The following is a 20,498-nucleotide window of genomic DNA, read 5'->3' as shown; positions in this document are numbered from 1 at the left end:
GTAGAAGGGGGAAAAGGTGGGATGGTTTTGTTAACAAGATGAAGCTTCTCAGTTTTGCTGCCACTTTTTGAGTGCTTTAAATCTCTCTGTGGGAACTGAATGGTTCTAAGGATTGGTAACAGGTCACACAGCCTTTCAACTCTAGGTCTGCAGTAGAGTCAGACCAGCTATTTGTAGCGTGTAATTTATTTCACAAATGTAGCATTTTTTCTAATTGAAAATTGTCCACACACAGACTTTGAGATTTACAAACATGTACATTATTCAGAATTGTTTGAAATCCCTTAGCAAACATTTGTTTGTGAACTACCGGCCTGGTCCAAAGCCCATCAATGCCAATTCCATTGTCTTCAGTGGGTTTTGAATTAGGCCGTATTTGCTCCATGCTTTCACCGTCTCATGATGTATGATCAGACACCAAACACCATGTCTACACTGCGAGATAAGGTCAAATTTATTAATGTCGATTTTTTTAAGCACCTGATTTTGGAAAGTTGAAGGTGCATGTCCCCACTGTGCGCAAGAATTCCATGTAGTTCAAAATAGCCCCACTACTGGAGACGAACTATCTTAGACTTAGAGAGTGAGGCACTATGGGTAACTATCCCAGAGTGCCTGTGCCCCTTTGCATTCTGGGTTATGCTTTCAGTGCACGTTGGGACCAAAATTGTACAGTGCGTGGTTCTGGGCACATCTCATCAGCATCCCATAATGCACTTGTTTTCTCCCTCCCTCCTGCTTGAGAGCAATGACAGTCTTTTCATGTCCTTTTTTCCCTGGGTTATCCATGCAGACACCATAGCAGCGTAATCATGTTAAGCAACAAAGCATTATGATGATGATATTAACCATGGTGTGCCTAATGCTGGAGTATGTCCTGAGCATATCCAGGGTCTGCTGGAACGAAGACGAATCTCAGGAAGCCATGAACATACTCTTCTGTGAAGCACATGAGCTGAGCAACTGGTACATGCTGCCAGCATTCAATCCTCTGGATACTGTGGAATGTTCATTCTGGTGCCATGGAGACAAGCATAGAATGGTAGGACCACATTGCGATGCAGACATGGGATGATCAGCAGTGATTGAAAAAAATCTGTATGCATAAGTCCACTTTCACGGAAGTTTGCAAATTGCTTTCCTCTGCCCTGAAGCGGAAGAATGCCAGAATGAAACCCACTTTGATTGTGGAGAAGCGAGTGGCAATTGCCCTGTTGAAGCTTGCAATGTCAGACAGTTACCGCTTTTGGAGTGGGGAAATCTATGGTAGGGGCTGTTGTGATCCATGTAACCAAGGCAATCAATATCGTTCTGCTATGGAAGGCAGTGACTCTGGAAAACATGGAGGACATACTGGAAAGTTTCGCCATGCTGGGGATCTCTAACTGTGGTGGGGCGATAGATGGAATGCACATCGCCATCTTGGCACCTGACCACCTTTCCAAGGACTACATAAACTGCAAGGGGTATTTCTCAATGGTGCTGCAGGTGCTAGTGGATCACAAGGGCCATTTCACCAACATCAATGTGAGATTATAAGATGTGAGATGACACATGCTTCTTAGGAACTTCTGCCTTTTCAGCAAGCTGCAAGCTGGATTTTTTCCCCAGACTTGAAAATTACCATCAGACACACTATAATGCCAATAGTCTTAAAGGGGCAGTGGTGTTAGTCTGCATCTTCAAAAACAACAAGGAGTCTTGTGGCACCTTAGAGACTAACAGATTTATTAGGTCATAAGCATTCATGGGTAAAAGCCAATTGAGGTTTTACCCTCAAAAGCTTATGCCCCAATAAATGTGTTCATTTGTAAGGTGCCTCAAGACTCCTTGATGTTTTTGCAGACGCAGACTAACACTGAGACTTTTCAACTTGCATGTCACTGCATTTAGCCGTATGCAGTGGAAATTCAGCAACTTCATAAAAAAACTCCCATGTATCCGATGAAGTGGGCTTTACCCACAAAAGTTTATAAACTAATAAATCTGTTAGTCCCTAAGATGCCACAGAAATGCCAATAGTGATCCTTGGCGACCTAGCCTACCCCTTGCTTCTGTGGCTCATGAAGCCGTACATGGGCAGCTTAGACCACACTAAGGAGCAGTTCGACTATAGGCTGGTCAAGTACAGAATGGTGGTAGAAAGTGCTTTTGGGCATTTAAAAAGAAGGTTCTGCAGTCTGCTGACTAGATTAGACCTCAGCGAATGCAACATTCCCATTGTGGTGGCAGCCTGCTGTGTACTCCATAATATTTGTGAGAGTAAGGGGGAAAGTTATCTGGTAGGGTGGGAGGCTGAGGCACAGTGCCTAGCCAGGGATTATGATCAGCCAGACACCTGGGCTATGAGGAGAGCACACAGTGAGGGGCACTGAAAATCAGAGAGGCTTTGAAAGACAGTTTTATAAATGGCCAGTTTTGAGAGTCATGCATGTTGCTCTCAACGAGGTGCCCCTGTGTTCAGTATGCTTGTCTGTCAGCCCCCCAAAACACAAGCAATAAAGAGATTATTGTACAGAAATAATGCAGTTTTATTTAGGGAACACAGCAGGAACAGAAAAGGAGTTCAGGGCAGGAACTTCGGGAGAGAGGGGCTGATCATAATTGTGAGAAGGACAACCTTTTGCTTTGTGACATATTCCTGGGGATTGAATGTGAGGCTGCCCTTGACTGTCCTCCCCCCTTGTGTTTTAGGGTCCTGGGAGAGGAAACTTGGTGAGAAGATAATGTTGGTCTGCTAGAGGGAGTACCTGTGCATGCAGGCATTCTGGAAAGCCACCATGAGGTCCATCACATCCACCATGGATGACAAGACTCTCTCCAGGTTCCTCACTTCTAGTTCCCTGCATGCTCTCCTGTCCTCATGCTACGTGTGCATCTCCTCCAGCAGCACATTCCTCCACTTACTTAAGCGCTCCTTGTCCCAATGGGCAGATTGCATTGGATCCTTGAACATGTCATCCCTAGTCTATTTTCACCTATGGATTTATGCAGTCCGGACAGCTGGTAGGACCAAGGGAGTGTGCAGCAAGCTCACTGCTGTTCTTGCTATAACAAAAAGTAAATGCCAGACTTTTGGGGAGATATATTGTGGAGCATAAAACGTAATCTGTTAGAATAAAAGAAAAGTCTGTCTAAAGACTATAGGGATGTGTTAGGTACAAAGCCATAGTTACGCTATTAAGTGGCCAGCAGGGGAGCAGCTGGACTCAGTTTTGTGGTAGGCATGGTGGAAGGGCAGGGGGATCATGTGGCATCAGTGTGTTTTGCACCTTGCCCATTTTCTGGAAGAGTGCAACTTTCCCTTCCCTCAGGAGTGGGTGGGTGGTAGAGGGGAGGGGATCTGGGTGTGGTGGCAGGGAATGGGCTCATGCACCACCTGTTTGTTTGGCACCGCCCATTTCAACTTTCCCTTCCCGTAGGAGTGGGTAGGCAGGAGGGGGTCTGGCAGGGCAGGGCAAGGGCTTAAGCCATGTTTCACTGGGGATGGACAAATGGAGGTTTACTGCAGAGGCATCAGCTAATAATTTCCCCTGCTTCACCCAGGTTGCCATGTGAGATATCAGTCTTCTCTGAATCCCACAGAGTGATAGGGATCAGATTCCGACTGCATGTGGCCAGAAACCCGGTCCTTACGCTGCAATGCTTAGTGCTTCAGTGACTCCAGGCCATTTACTGTTGACTCGGTGTGGAAAAGTGTCCCACCATGGAGGAAGGAATAAGGTAGGCCTACCCAGAAACCTCTTGAGAAGGAATAAAGAGTTCCTCTATGAGGGTTTTTTAGAGATGTGCAAGGAGGATTACTGCTCTGTCTCCTGACATGTTAACAATCTGTTTCGGGGACCTCTCACTATGTAGGCACAGTGGCCACCACAGATCACACCCAATTGCCTTAATTCAATTTTAGCAAGATTAAAAAATGTGAACTCATCACAAGCGCCCTCCCTGGGGTCAGTGCTCAACTGTGAGCTGTGCTGGGAGGAGGGGATTGTCGCCAAAATTATAAAAAGTTCTTGGCTTTCCATTACATCCATTGCCCTGCTCAACCACTGACCAATCTTCTCTTCCTCATCCATGCTGTCTTCCATATGGCTGCCCAAAGCTGCCTGAGAAGTCTCTTAGGAGGAGTCCACACCTAGCTAGGGACGCTGGTTGGTTCCCTCCCTAAGATCACATGCAGCTGCTCATAGATGCAGCATGTTTGCAGCGATGATCCAGACCATCCATTTGCCTTTTGGTACAACTGTTTTAGCTCCTTTATTTTCACTTGGCACTGCTAGGCATTCCTGGTGTATCTTTTATCCTCTATGCCCTTTCCATCTTGGCAGGGATATCTGCTTTTCTTTTGCTGCTTCATAGTTCTGTGAGAACAGATTCCTCTCCCCACACAGGAATGAGGCCAGGATCTCCTGTATGCTCCATGCTGGTGCTTGTCTGCGACCCTGGGAACTCACGGTCAGGTGTGCTGCTGAGGTACGCAGCCTGTAATGAGGTCTAGTCGCCACACAGGAAATTAAATTCAATTTTTTCCAGGGCTTTTCTTGATTACCTGGAGAGCAGTAGAGTTGAAAGTGCTGACCAGAGTGGTCACTGCAGGGCATGGTGGGACACCTTCCTGAGGCCAAGAAAGTCTACTTTCACAGTGCTGTCTCTGCACTACCATCAAATCGACTATGCAAGCTTGAATTTAGTGTTACTCCTTGTGGAAGCAGAAGTGCTGAAATTGACTTTAATGGTCTGTAAAGTTGATGGAATGGACTTGGTGATATGGACTCATTGCTTAGAAAATTGATCTAATGAGACTAAGTTCGACCTAAGCTCCCAGTGTAGACCAAGTGAAACTCACGCAGTATTATTTCTGCTCCCTGACTGGGGGACAGAGTTTTATAAATTTGAGGAGGTAATTCGAAGTGGTACCAAGGTGGATTTACAAACAATTCTGGTTTGAAGATTCACAAACACCATCTGCATTAGTATCCACAAGACTTTCACTTTCCATAAACATTGTAATGAACAAAAGTCACTTATACAACTATTTGCAGAAAACAAATAAAAAAAGGTCACAAATATATCAAAGAAAATGAAATGTGTGGGTGCCACTGAATGAATGTTCATTAATACGTTTTGTTGTGTTCATGCAGCACTAGTTTCTGCACACAGCAGTAATAAATGAAATTTGTTACTATTGGCTGATGGCTTTTGTGAAATGCACTAGTGGTTTCTTCCCACCTTTTGATGCAAGGCATCCATATTATAGCAGATACTAAGTGGCACCATTGATGGCAATCTTAGCTGAGAGGCAGTGGGCAAGAAACAACCCTTCCTAGGAAAGAGCTCCCCTCTCTGCTTCTACCCTGCCTCAGGAGGAACCAGTTCTAAGAGAAGACAATCTCAAAGGTGCTATAGGACTACTTGTTTTTTTTAAAGTTAGAGACTAACGCAGCTACCCCTCTGAAGTTTTTGTCTCTGTTATACTTGGTCTCAGGGGCGGCCTGTGGGTGTAGGCAACCTCAGAAGTTGCCTAGGGCACTGCGTTAAACGCGGCACCCAATGATGATGTCACGCCATTGAGGGCTATGGAGGTGAGGGCGCCAATTGCGCATTCCGCCTAGGGCGCCAGTTGCTGGCAGCTCTCCTCGAGCAGCTCCTGCTTGGTCTAGGCTAATGGGCTTTATCTTGAAAGACTCTCAGTCCAGCACCTGAGGGGGAGGGATAGCTCTCAGGGTATGTCTACACTACAAAGTTAATTCGAACTAACAGCTGTTAGTTCGAATTAACTTTCATAGGCGCTACACAGGCAAACCGCTAGTTCAAACTTAATTCAAACTAGCGGAGCGCTTAATTCAAACTAGGTAAACCTCATTCTATGAGGACTAACTCCTAGCTCGAATTAAGTAGTTCGAATTAAGGGCTGCCCCCCTCCCGGCCCGGAGCCCTTAAAGGGGCACGGTCTGGCTACGGTGCCCATGCCAGGTGCAAGCCTGCCAGCACCTAGCCAGCAGACCCTGCACCTGGCATGGCACGAGCCAGCTACCCGCTGCCACCCAGCCCTCCGCCTCTTCCTGAGACCAGGCTGGTGGCTCCCAGGAGCCTGCCCAGGGCCGCAAGAGGCGGGCGCCTGCCTGGTCTAGTGCGGAGATCGTGGACCTCATCCAGGCTTGGGGGGAGGCCTCCAACGTCCACGACCTCCGCACTAGGCACAGGAAAGTGGCCGTCTAGGGCAGGATAGCTGCCAGCCTGGCCACCAAAGGCCACATGCAAACCCAGAAGCAGGTCTGCATGAAAATCAAGGTGGTCCAGTGAGACCCCCGACCCTGAGCTCTGAGCTTAGAACATAAGAACGACCGTACAGGGTCAGACCAAAGGTACATCTAGACCTGTAGCCTGTCTGCCGACAGCGGCCCACACTAGGTACCCCAGAGGGGATGGACTGAAGACAATGACCAAGCCATTTGTCTTGTGCCATCCATCTCCAGCCTTCCACAAACAGAGGCCAGGGACACCATTTCTACCCCCGGCTAATACCACTCCATGGACCCAACCTCCATGACCTTATCTAACTTCTCTTTAAACTCTGTTCTAGTTCTAGCCTTCACAGCCTCCTGCGGCAAGGAGTTCCACAGGTTGACTATTTGCTTTGTGAAGAACAACTTTCTGTTATTAGTTTGAAGCCTGCTACCCATTCCTTTCCTTTGGTGTCCTCTAGTCCTTCTATTATGGGAACTAATGAAGAACTTTTCTGTATGCACCCTCTCCACCCCACTCATGATTTTAGAGACCTCTATCCTATCCCCCCTCAGTCTCCTCTTTTCTAAGCTGAAAAGTCCCAGTCTCTTTAGCCTCTCTTCATATGGGACCGGTTCCAAAACCCTGATCATTTTAGTTGCCCTTTTCTGAACCCTTTCCAAGGCCAAAATATCTTTTCTGGGGTGAGGAGATCACATCTGTACATAGTACTGAAGATATGGCGTACCATAATTTTATACTTCCCCTCCTCCTTCTTCCCCTGGCTTCCCCCTTCCAGCTCCCTCCTCCCAGGTTTCCCCCTCCCCTCTCCCACCTTCTCTCTTCCCCTCTCCCACCTCCTTTTCCCAGTCTCCCCAGAGGTTAATCCCCCCCCCCCCAGTTTTGTTAAATAAAGAGAGTTTCTATTTTTGAACACGTGTCCTTTATTTTGTACATCAGGAAGGGGGACTAGGGAGGGGTAAGTGGAAGGAGGTGAGGGAGGAATGGGGTACGAGCCTCCAGTGGGGAGGACTGGGGTGGCTCTCTGGGCTCCTCGGGATGGAAACTCTCCTGCAGCCCCCCGATTGACCTCCCCGGATGGCAGCCTGCGGCAAGTGCAGCCGGGCTGATGGCCGAGTGCTGTGATGTGCCGAGTGTGGGCACTCGGGGCACTCCAAGCCAGGACTGCTTTGCTGTCGCTCATCGAGGTAGACAAGCAAGCGGGGAACCCTGAGAACTGTCTGTCCGGGGTGGGGGTTGGGACACTTTAAGCACAGCCCTCGGCTAGCCTGAGACAGCAGCTCCACGCTCTAAGTCCTAACCTGATGCCCTGCCGGCACTGCTTCCGGCCAGCCTTAACTTTGGTTCAGGGTCTACTCAATGTGGACATGCTAGTTCGAATTAGCAAAATGCTAATTCCAACTAGTTTTTAGGTCTACATGCATTAGTTCAAATTAGCTTAATTCGAATTAACTAATTCGAATTAAGTTAGTTCAAATTAGTGCTGTAGTATAGACATACCCTCAGGGAGAGGGGTAGCCTGGTAAACCCAGGGTTGTGAGCTCAATCCTTGAGGGGGCCATTTAAGGATCTGGGGCAAATCTGTCAGGGCTGGTACTTGATCCTGCTGTGAGGGCAGCAGACTAGACCAGTGACCTCCCAAGGTCCCGTCCAGTTCTATGAGATAGGTATATCTCCATGTATTTAAAAAAATCACATTTTACTGTGATAAAATTTGTTTTTAAAAAAGAGGAAGCTAAAATTTGCTTGAGTTGTACTGTGAGAGAGTTGGGGAGAATACTTTTGTAAGAGCCAGTTCTAGTGTTTGCAGACAGTAGGCGATACATGCTTTATATTTGCTCCTATAAAAAATGTCCAATGTCAATGCACAGAGATATGGTAATTATTTATTTTTGGAAACCTCTCTAGAAAGTTTTGCATTTTCTGTAATATCACAAAGGACTTCTTCTGTTTACAGTTGCTTAGAACTAAGAAGATAGATATTTACCCAAGTTTTCTTGGCTTCCTCTTGCTCCCTTGATATTCTAGAGTTCCCTGTGGAGAGGGCCAAGAACACACAGTCAAAGCAAAGCAGCAAGTCGTTAATTTTTAATTCAAAGTGATTTTGTGTTGAATGCAAGCAGATGCTGATAATATCAGAAGTCACAGCATAATTTTTTTGATCAAAGGGCTCAAGTGAGCCTGATGAAGCATGCATCTTGCTCGTCTTTGATAAACCACATCAATTATTCACCGTGAAGGCAGACATCCTGACATGAAAGCAACAGATAAAGAGCATAAGCACATGTTCAAGACGAGAGCAAAAGAACGTGGGGGTGGGGCTGGAGGGGCTGGAACAGGTATTAATAACCGAATTATTAACTGGAAACAAAGCCAGTAAAACAGCTTTATTGCCACTTTGAACTCACATTTAACTGGTTATAGTACATGTTGTCCTCAGGGCTATTCAGCATTTTGGGCTGCTGACATCGTCGACGAGGTGTTCTCAGCTTCTGTTCAAGACAGTTTTCTAAACCTACAGAAAGATAACGCAATTTAGTTTTAAGCCATGCCAGGTGCTGTGAACGTCTTAGCATATTTTAGACTATAAGCAGTCCTTTCTTCTTTCCTGTTTGCTCCTAGATTTATTAGCAAATTTGTCCTATTCTAAGAAGGTACGCAGAATCCTTTGGAATCTTTGTTTTCTGTTTTGAAACTTGGTTTAAACAAGAGTTATTAGATGAAACTTTCTCTTATAACATCATTTTATTCCTGTATATGCATATAAAATAGTTATTTGCTCCTTTGACCCTTTATATTGACTTTTTTCAATCGAAGCAGGGTAAGGTGCATTGTGACTAGCTAAGTACGAACAACAGTATTAGCATCAAAACACTTCATCTGTGTTTATAGACAACAGTAATAAATCTCTTGGATTGATGAGACTTAGTTTAATATTGTCTTGGTTTTACTATTTAAAAAGCTACTTTCTTGATATAACATTCCATTTAAACAGAAAAATCACTGCCATTTGAAATAATTCCTCCTTGAGTTAATTTGTGATACACTATGAGGCAAGAGTTGGTTAAAGCCATCTGGAACACACACAGTTTAAACACCAGAAAAACATTTTAGAAGGGTGGATTTAGTAGAAAATATGGTTTGAGCCAGTGCTAGCTCACACAGCCTTTGTATTTTTGCTTTTTTCAAAAAAGAATATTATTCTGCATAATCCATAAGGATTGTTCAAAGAAAGAAATCTGATGGAAAGAACCTAACACAGCACAAGTAATTGTTGATAAGCACCATTTTAAGGACAATTCATAAATATATTAATAGAAAAAATTTGGGAATTCATTTATTTTCCAAAAAGTTCATTCACACAGTTTATTTTTTACTTTTCTACTCTCTCATTTTAATATGACTTAAAAAAAAAACCTAATACTTCCAGTTCAAAGAAGCAGATGACTATTTACCTTTCAATATAAACATTGAAGGAAAAGTATTAATGACATGACACTCCCTGCCTTAAGAGTGAAATTGGCCCTTCACCAGAAGCCCAGCAGAAGGTCCTTGTTCCACTTAAGCCCCTTTGAAAACTTCAAAACTGAAGTTGATGGGGCTCTGTGCAGATGTGGAGCCCATACCCACACAGATCCATTCGTAGGATTTGGCCCTTGATGATAACATAACATAATTCTTTAAAGCAGTTTTGTGATGTTCTCAGGTTCACAGCCTGCTGACTGCTGGGTTTCTCTGAAGTTTTTCCAGTGTTAGTCCCACTTTAGGACATTCCTGCCATTGTTCCAGATGTGAAGCCCCTATGGAAGTCAATGGAAAATTTACATAAAAACCAGTGTCAGGATATGGTTCTTTGTCAGCAAAGAGATGAAAACAGCTGCAAAATGCAAATGTTCCCGCTGATATTTAAATATAATAAAGAGATTATCAATTACATCTTGGTCCCATTAAAATCAGTGGACATTTTTCTATTGACTTCAATGAGTCCATGATTTTATCACTGAGCATTTCCATAATTTTGTTCCCAAAAGTATTGAGTTTGGATTTGGAAGAGAACTTAGGATTCAAAGCCCTGATGATGGCAGGATCTGTCATTGTCCTCAAGGTGATGTTTCAGTCTTAGGGACAAAGTATGATCTCTCAGAAATATAAATGAGGCGTCACTGCACTGAAATCAATTCTTGTTACATTGGCACAGAGTTAGTGTGAATGAGTGAAGAACTGAGCATTCTTTCACACACCTATCGGATCCTTGCCAAAAGCAAGCATACAGAATTTATATTGTTTGTAAACAGTGCCCTGATGTGCTGATATACACTGGATGACTTGACAGAAAGAATAAAACATATTCTTCTTTCAAAATAGATTTTAATTACCTTCCTTTTATTTTCAGCAACAGCAAACATTTTAAGTTGCTATGGTTTATTTCATCCATCTGAATTCTGATTCAGTAAAGTTTTCCTTTTCACCCCTACACATAATTTCTGCATATTATACGGGTGGCCTGCAGATTGCATTTTCCAAAGGAAATACCTTTTCAGTGGGCCCATTTGTCTTAGCTTTTAGTAGAATACAAAATGAATGGTTAGAAAATCTGGTAACGTTTATTAGACACCACTGTATCTGGAGAAAAGTGTATTAACATATGCTCTACATCCAGCAGTTAAATAGGCATTTCAAATAGAGTTTTAAAATGTTTAGCTTTGATGACAAAGTTAAGGCCACTGACAGGAAAAATTATTTGTAATTTCAATAATAACTATCCATGTATTGTTTATATAGCACCTGAAGTGTGCTAAGAGCATCTAGTAGACCCATGAGAATCTGTTTGCTACACATTCAGATGCCACTCTGAGGATTAGAAAAATAGGGCAAGCTCCATTTTGTTCAGTCTCTCCTTAAACCAACAGTTTGGGCTAGCATGAGACCTTCCCTCTTGCCCTGTGTTAGGGGTAGGGTGTAGTTGCACTTTCCCAGGAGCAGTACCAGGAGGCACCTGCGACTCAGAGTCCCAACGGGACTTGCACATGGACCTGCCAATTTGGGCAGAAGATGCAGAATGGGTAGACAGCCACTTATGTCCCCTTTCATCCCAGATTTTGTACTAAAATCAATGTAACCCATTTTAATCTGGCTGACTGATCTCAAAAAAGTCATTATAAATTGGGAAATATTAGCCAGTGAAGGGTGTTTCTAATGGGTCCCTGAAGGGATCTTTTCTTGGCTCAGTGCTATTCAATATCACTGATTTGGTAGAAAGTATAAAATCATTACTGGTAAAATTTGCAGGTGGCAGAAAAAACACTGGCATAGTAAGTAATAAGAACAACTTAATTTTATGGAACAGTCTGTATCACTTGTTAAGCTGGGTTCACTTTAACTACATGTGATTTAATACAGCTAAATGCACAATCATACATCTAGGAACAAAGAATGTCACATTTTTATAAGTGGGGACTGATTTGTGGAAAGCAGGAATTCTAAAAAGGACTAAGGCATCATGGTGGATGTCAACTGAACATGAATTTCCAGACTGACATGGAGGCTAAGACTACCAATGTGATTCTTGGATGAGAATACTGGGGCAAAATAGCAGAGAATAATGAGTAAAGGTAGGAAGTTGGTACTGCTATTGCATGCAGTGTTAATGAGACCATTACCAATGGAAAAAATTGAAAGACAAGACCAGGACATAGAGGTGAATGGCAATTGGGATGATATACAACAAGATTCTACAAGAGGTAAATTGTGCCAGCCCAATTTGATCTCCTTCTTTGAGAAAAAAACTGATGTGTTAGACAAAGGAAATGCAGTAGATTTAAGCTACCTGAATTTGGTAAGTCATGTGATACAGTTCCATATGGGAAAATAGTAGTTAAATTGGAGAAGATGGAGATTAATGTGAGAACTGAAAGGCAGATAAGGAACCACTCAAAGGGGAGACTACAATGGATCTCACTAAAAAGTTAACTATCAGACTGGAGGAAGGTTACTAGAGGAGTTCCTCAGGAATTAGTCTTGGAACCAATTCACATTTTTATTAAGGATTTGGCACAAAAAGTATGAATGTGCAAATAAAATTTGCAGATGACACAAAGTTGGGGGGTATTTCCTCTATGGAGGACTGGAATATCATACATGAAAACTGAAGTAATAGAAAAGGGATGAAATTTAATAGTGCAAGGTCACACACAGAGATTAACAAGAATTTTTGCTATAAGCTGGGGATGTATCAGTTGGAAGTGGGAGAGGAGGAAAAAGATCTGGGTTGCATTGTTTGATCACAGGATAACAATGAATTGCCAATGGGATGCAGCCTTAAAAAAGACTAACACAATCCTAATATGAATCAAGTAAGATATTTCCAGTACATACAAGAGTATGTTAGTACTATTATACAATGCTCTGGTGAGACTTCATTTAAGACACTGCATGCAATTTTGGTCTCCCATGTTTAAGAAAGATTAATTCAAACTAGAACAGGTGTAGTGGGTTTTGCCCATGAAAACTCATGATTTTATATTTTGGTTAGTTTCTAAGGTTCCTGTCAGGACTGTTCACCACTTTGGCACGCCAAGTGCAGAAGGTGGGGGCTCGCAAGCGACTTTAAATACTTTGCCTCTTTAGGCTCTGCTTACAAAAACTCCCCAGAGTCACAGATTCACTAACAGGAGGTAGATGGTTGCCACCACCAAGTGAAACAAAAGAGACCTCCTTTCTTCTTGAACCCAGGAAGGAAGCACTTGGACTTCTTCCATAGAGCATACATACACAGAACCAGACCTCCTATTTCCTTCCAGGACACAAGAATCAAATAATTGCCTTAAAAAAGGTGTTTTTATTAACAAAAACAAAAAGATATCCTTGATAAAGCACTTGGCTGCTAGATGTTCCAGAGCAACAAGAGCAGATTAAAACAGAAAAAATGATATCACTGGGTACAGTTTAAATAGTGAATGGGGCTGTGGGAAGAGCACGTGGATTTTACACTGAGAGGGTTTACTAAACAGTAAAATAAAGAAAAATAACCTGAACATGAGTAAATACATGTTTTCCCTCTACTCATGATCCATGTTGATCTGTACTTCAAGGCCCAGTTCACTCCCATGTCCAACATTTCTATAGGCATGGTAATTCTAATTACTGAATCTACTCCCGCCAGCCCTTAACTTAGAATTTTTTACACAAAGAGAGCAGGCAAGGTATCTATATGCAATGCAGATTTCAGCACTGTATCCCATTGGTTCTTCTGGCCCCCTGCCAACACCCTTGCTAGCTACCTAAGTTTAACCCTTTAGTCATCCGGTGCTGGCCAACAATCCTCCTATCCATCACAGTGCCACAGAACCATTCATTGTTTTTAAAGTGACAGACTAACATGGCTACCCCTCTGAGATTTTTTTTGGATTATCTGAGAAATGGAAAACCTATCTTATGAGAGGAGGCTTAAAAAGCGTGGCTTCTTTAGCCTAACCAGAAGGCGGCTGAGGAGAGAGATGATTGCTCTTTATAAATACATCAGAATGATAAATACCAAGGAGGGAGATGAGTTAATAAAGTTAAGCGCTAATGAGGACACAAGAACAAATGGATATAAATTGGCCACCAACAAGTTTAGGCTTGAAATTAGATGAAGATCTCTAACCATCAGAGAGGAGTGAATTTCTGAAACAGGCTTCAAAGGGGTACAGTAGGGGCAAAACACCAAAGTGGCTTGATAAGTTTATGAAGGAGATGATCTAATGAGTCTGCCTACAATGTAGCCAATCTACAACCCATATCAGCAAATATCACTAATGACCGCTGATGGGACACTAGATGGGAAGGCTCAGAGTCATTACAGAAAATTATTTCTCAGGATGTCTGTCTTGTTCATACTCAGGGTCTACCTGACCATCTTGAAATCAAAGTCTTTAAATCGAACTAGATGTTTTAAAATGTATGTTCCAGTTCAGTGAGCAGTTAAGGTCTTGATGCAGGAAACAGCTGATAAAATTCTATGACCTGGGTTATGCAGGGAGTCAGACTAGCTGATTACTAATTTAAAGAGGCCAGTCGGGACTGTTATGAATATTTTAGTGTGGCACTTACTCTTGATCCCAATCTGGTGGGAACTGCTCTGTGCTGTGGATTTCAAACATTTTCACACATAAACTTCCCTTTTCATTGCTGCTTCTTTGTTTTATTATGGAACAGGAACATTTTCCTTTGATTTACTCAAAGCCTCCAAGATACTAGTCATTTTGATGACAAGCCTTGCCCTGGAGGGATTTGTATATTTCAGGTCATATGTTACATAGATTACCTACTGATCAAGACATCATCATTTTTTGACAAACTGCAAAGTACTCCCATGAATTATACAAGGGCTTCAGTAACAAAAGCCAAGTGCTCTTTAATGCTGATGCAAGGAATCTTGCATCTAGGGTCCCATATCTGGACCAGTACATTTAGGAAAGTCATATCTATAAGGAATATTCTTTTCTAAAGAATTCACATAATGGGGATAGGATAGTGATTCCAGTCTTGGAATTCAGCAGAGATGTAGGGTTAGATGTCTCACCTACAAATGACAGTCCTGCTCATCAGACGGGCACTAAGCCCATTACTGGCTGGGATTGTTAATACTGCCCTTTGAGATGAAGAAAAGGTGTCTCTACACAGGTCATGGTTAAGCCCTTGTATGAGAAGTCATCTTTTCTCATTGACAATTTTGACAAATGTTGCAGAATTTTTAGGGAATTTCATAGAGAATGTGATGAAGAGGCAGCTCCAATTGCATCTGGAGTCTATAAAATTCATTGACCTGCTTCAATTGTGTTTTACATCTGGGTATGGCATAGAGGTGGTATTAGTATCTCTGGGTGATGATATATTCCTGGCAAGTGATACCCGGAATGAATCCTTGCCTATGGTATTAGATCTGTCAGCATCATTTAACATTATGATATATTGCTGACTTCCTTGCAGGAGTGGATGGTTCTGTTCATTCCTCTCTGAAATATTTCAGAGGGTGGTGTTGAGTACTTCTCCTTCCTCTTTGAGGTCTCTCCAAAGGGGGATGTGGCACGGATCAGTCTTGTCACTTTTCCTGTTACATGTAAACATGAAGCCCTACTGTTGAATGAAGGGAGACTCATCTTCTAAGTATTAAGACATGGGGACTAACAACACAAGATGAAGAAAGTGCAACCCAGCAAATAAAATGCAATAGGGCCATTTACAGGATTTCATTTATTATTAATGAAGTAAACAAATAAAACAGATATAACAGCATGACCAAGAAACATAGCAAACATGTGGCTTATTTTCAACCTATAACATCAGCTAAAACATGAAAGTGTAGTTCTTAATTATAGGCAAATATTAGCACAGGCTCATGGGATCTCATCATAACATTTCAAGGTCTATATTCATGAAAATTTAAGCAATGTTTAAAATCATGTTAATTTGTTCTTTGTTTGTTTCTTTTCCTGCCAGTCTAATTTATTCCAAAGGACTTTGGTTCCCAAACTTGGTTACATTGATCATGCCTATGTAAAGCATTGTTATAGCCTGGGGAGAAGATTTTTGTGGAAAAAAATATCTTTGTTCTCTTTTGATACTTTGTATGTATTTTGATGCTTTCGAGCTTTTCCAGTTTCTCTCAGATTTGAATCTTCTTTTAAGGCAGCAGTTAATTTCATTTTTCATTCTGAAGTATTGAACAAATGCACAGATGACCTCACAGAGTATGTATAAGGTACATCATCCCTCTTAACTAGATACTAAATGGATAATTATGTGCAGCCAGTTGACTGTGAGGAACAGTCATACTTGGCTTCTATGAAATATAAGTAGAGTCAAACACCAAGGGTCTGAGACTCTGGATCCTACGCATACCTGCGTGAAATCAGGAAAAACTTCATTGAAGTCTATGGAGTTACATTGGTGTAAAACAGCATATATGAAGTCAGAATCAGGCCCTAGGAGCTGAATTATGTCAGTCTGATTAAAGAAGAGATAAAAAATGGCGTGTGCTGCTATGTGAAATATGCATACAGAAGCCACACCCCTCCATTCCCCACAATCATGCTTCACTGTCTTGCACCTTGAGGAGTTATTTAGATTTATGCAAAGTAGACACAAAATGCCACATCATCTGGAAGACAAATCAGGACATCTATGAGATACATGACCCAAATCAGGAAGTGCTTTAAATTGTAGGTCAAAACTAGGTCCTTGGATTGAACCTAGAAGCAAATCAGAAGCGAGTATGGTTTAGGAGCAGAGCTGTAGCAAGCTCCATGAGAAAGGCATTATGGAGTAATCTGACAGCTGCACTATGTAACAATGGAAGTTTCCAAGTGGTTTATCTTATGATTATTACTATTAAATAAAATAACAACAACAACAACAACAATTGTGGTATTTCCCGATGTGTGCTGGGAGCTGTGGAAAGATATGTGAAGGCACAGCTACCACATCAGAAAGATCACAATCTAAGTTGAGATAAAGAGACACACATAATAGAGAATACAAAAGTGAGGGGTAGAATACACAGATCACATGGCTGTTTAGGTAATTATGCATGCCTCTAATGCGATTGGGATTTCTATGGGAGAACTGGTGTTGAAATCTAGGAGAAGAATGGTGGGAAGCAGCCTGTAGGAAGAAAAATGGAAAAGAAGGTGGGAGAGGAATGGAGAAGGAGGTTGGATGGGAGAAAAAGAAGAAAAACCCTAACTATCAGGGGGTGTGTCTAGATTACAGGGTTTTTTGAAAAAAGGGGACTTTTTTCTAAAAAAACTTCCCCTCAGACTAGACTGTCGCTGAGTTCTTTCAAAATTAAATTGAAAGAACATGGCAGTTTTTTTGACCACGGTAAACCTCATTTTATGAGGAAGAACACCTTTTTTTGAAAGTGCTCTTTTGAAAAAAGCCATTCTTAAATGCAAAAGCAGCTCACTTTTTTGAAAGAAGTGGTTGCAGTCTAGACGCTCTCTTTCGAAAAAGCCTCTTTCAAAAGAGGCTTGTAATCTAGACATAGCCAGGGAGAGAGAGAAACTGGGGAGCCAGGGAATACATGGCATGGCTTAGGGGAGAAACTACTACAAATGGCAAAGCACCAAAACCTAATGAGTCCATGTTTCACAGTTCAGTAAAGCTGGTGATATTAGGAAGCGTGTTCAGTCCTGAGAAAAGAAGACGAAGGAGAAGGGTGGGAGGGTTCTTATAACAGTCTTCAAATATGTGAAGGGCGGTTATAAAGAGGACAGGGGTCAATTGTTCTCCATGTCCACTGAAGGTAGGACAAGAATTAATGTGCTTAACCTGCAGCAAGTAAGATTTTAGGTTAACAATTAAGATTTTTTTTTCTGAATATCAGGGCAATTAAGCTCTGGAATGGGCTTCCAGGGGCCATTGTGGGCTCTCGATGACTGGAGATGTTTAAGAACAGGTCACACAAACACCTGTCTGGGAGGGTCTAGGGATGTATGGTCCTGCCACAGCACAGGGGGCTGGACTTGATGACTTCTCCAGGTCCCTTTGAGCCCTATATTTCATCAATTCTATGAACAACACTCATCAAGCCACTTAGAACTGACAGAGAGCTCCAGCGCTCTACAAACGTTAACCAAGGCCATCCCTCCATGTTACACAAGCAGGGAACTTGACATGAGTGGAAGTCATTCTTGCCAGATGGTTTAGGATGTTGCCTTCACAGCACCATCCCCTCACTCCTGGCTTCCTACAGGGTAGCAGCTCTGAGTATTTGTAAAGGCCAATGTTTCTCAGAAATCTGGGGGCAGATGTGGATGGGGTGGTCAATCAGCTACCCTCTGCAGCCCAGTGCCACACTGAGCTCTTGAATTTCTGCAAGGAAAATCCAGAGGTTAATGTTCCCTGATAAAGCATCAGTTCTCACGGAGTCATCTTTGCAGCTGTAGCCAATGGCTGTCTGGCTTTTTCTGGAGGCATCACCAGGGTGAGAGTGAGACAGGAGGACAGCAGAGCAATGCAAACAGGCATTCACCCATCAAATCTATCTCCACATATCTGGGAGTGCTCTGAATCTGGGGGTCATGACCCTCCTTACATGGGGGATTGTTAACTGTCAGCCTTCACCCCCAAACTCTGCTTTTCTGCCAGCATTAAGAATAATGTTAAATATGAACAAAATTGGTTTAATTTAGGAGGAGGGGGGGTTGCATACTTGCTGTGTGAATGGGGTCACCTACACAAAAGACTGAGAACCACTTGTCTAGAAGGCTGCAGCCCTTGCCCTCTCCAAACCTCTAACCAACAACAAAAATGTCTTCAAAGCTGCTGGGTTCCCCTGCCGTTCAGTCCACACCGGACTCCTTCCACAGACAGGAAGGTGCTATCCTACAGATTGCTGCCCCTGAGTGGCTTTGCTGTCCTCTTGCCCCATTCTCACCCATAACAATATATCCAAGAGCCATGCTGCCCTTGAGGATAGCTCCAGAAATGACAGCACAGGGGGAAGGAGATCTGGCCCTAATTAAGTTAGGACGATGATATGTGAGCTTAGCATGATTTGCTTAACCCTGGCTAAATCCTGCAGTTCTTGTTCAGGAAAAACACCATTGGCTTCAGTGGGTGAAGCAAATAGGACAGCCAGAGTTAGCCTTCTGTGATTTCATACTTTTGTGACAGGCTGTCTACCCCACAATGGCCCTTTAAGGGATAAAACCCAGCTCTCGGAGAAGGCTGAGAGAGTGTAGCTACTGCCCAGGCAGATACAACCAATTAGGGCCCAGCTGCGGCTGCATAAGTAAGGGCTCCTGGAGGGACAAGGACAGACACTCTTGTACTAGCTGGGGAGCAAGAGGGACCTGGGTGCCAGGGAAGCTGCAGGCATCCTGAGATAGAGCAGTGTTGGGAAAAGACAGGCAGAGCTGTGGAGCTCTGGCCTAATCTCACTCCCAGGCTGCAGGGCCTGGGTTAAGGCTGCAGGCAAACAGCCAGGATAAGAAAAGGCAGCAGGTCTACACCCCTTGCCAATGATGAGTGGCCATTTCAGACTGCAGTTTGCCCCTGAGGTAAGGGGCTAGATGATGACTAGCAGTGAGCCAAGGTGGATCTAGGGGAATTGGGGGTTCCCTGGGAGTGGAGGACCCCAGAGTCCAGGGGCACTGATCTAGGACAGTCTGAGGAGGAAAGGGCACTGTGGCCAGGAAGGGACATGGAGCTGAACCAGAAGACAACCTGCAGCAGAGGCTGGGACACTGACCAGCCGAGGGTGCTCTGAGGCAGGAGTGCTGATTCTCTGAGTGACCAGTGGGAGGTGCCTGGGAGTGAGTGCTCACCCCATGACAACTTGGCACTGCAGTTTTGTAAAAGCAAGTGTGATTATCCGAGACCTTGGAAGTATATAGTATTTTTAAGGCAAATACCGTTCATTCAGTGATGATCTGAGGGTTATCTCCACCATGGATTTACACATAGGTCTTGAGATAATTCAGGAATCTGATCCCAGAACAGCAAAGTCTCCTGCAGTAGGTAAAGACATCTGGTGGCAGGCCAGCTGCTTGCTAGTATAAGGTTTTTTTCTTTTTTCCTTCTTTCCGTCTCTCTCTCTCACTCAAGCTTTGAGGACAAGGCACATCTCCTCAAAGCGGGCCACTGCCTAATGGAGGATATGGCACCATTGGGGTTGGCTGGTGGCTTGTTCCTCCCAGTTTGTGATACCCACATCAGTTTCCATGAGACACACTTTCAATATGTCTTGGTAGCATTCTCTGTGACCATGCCAGAATCTCTGACTATGGCTGAGCTGAGAGGAGAGAACTTATTTTGGGAGATCTGACATCTGCATACAATTTCCAACCCAGCAAACCTGGTGCATGAGGACCATTGCTTCAATGCTGGTGACTTTGGCTTCAATGAGGATTCTGGTGCTGGTACTGCAATCTTGTAAGGCAAACAGCTCTATAATGAAGAGATGTAAAAAAAACCCAAATACCCCCAAAATCAGGCTTTGGTATCACCTCAGATCCCACACAACGGTGGCTCACTAACAGTTTTGTTTAATCAGATGGAGTATGTTCATAGGTCCAAGAGTCCTGGATTGCTAGGGAAATTCATTAGTGTAGCCTCTTTGATGTCATGTGCATCTCAGAATCTGTAACACACTGCTAAAAATGGCAAGAGTTGCCTTTTGTTTATAATCCTAACCAGAACCATTTGAATACACACACTGTGAAAGAACTCTTAACAGAAGCGAGGCATTTTCCTCCACACAGTGA

At 43.2% G+C, this 20,498-nt stretch overlaps 1 protein-coding gene across 1 annotated transcript in view; it reads right to left on the bottom strand.

Moving 5' to 3' along the window:
- MYO3B (myosin IIIB) overlaps nt 1–20,498 on the bottom strand; it is a 344,336-nt gene that overhangs the window by 33,281 nt on the left and 290,557 nt on the right. The window contains exons 31-32 of the mRNA XM_075933604.1: nt 8,655–8,761; nt 8,234–8,280 (exon numbers count right to left, since the gene is read on the bottom strand). Coding sequence (XP_075789719.1) covers nt 8,234–8,280; nt 8,655–8,761 — 154 coding nt within the window. The remainder of the gene's footprint in view (nt 1–8,233; nt 8,281–8,654; nt 8,762–20,498) is intronic.

This window comes from Pelodiscus sinensis, chromosome 7 (genome assembly GCF_049634645.1).
Source record: "Pelodiscus sinensis isolate JC-2024 chromosome 7, ASM4963464v1, whole genome shotgun sequence".
Classification (NCBI taxonomy): domain Eukaryota; kingdom Metazoa; phylum Chordata; order Testudines; family Trionychidae; genus Pelodiscus; species Pelodiscus sinensis.
Note: the sequence above shows the minus strand (reverse complement) of the source record. Positions and strands in the feature narration are given on the sequence as shown.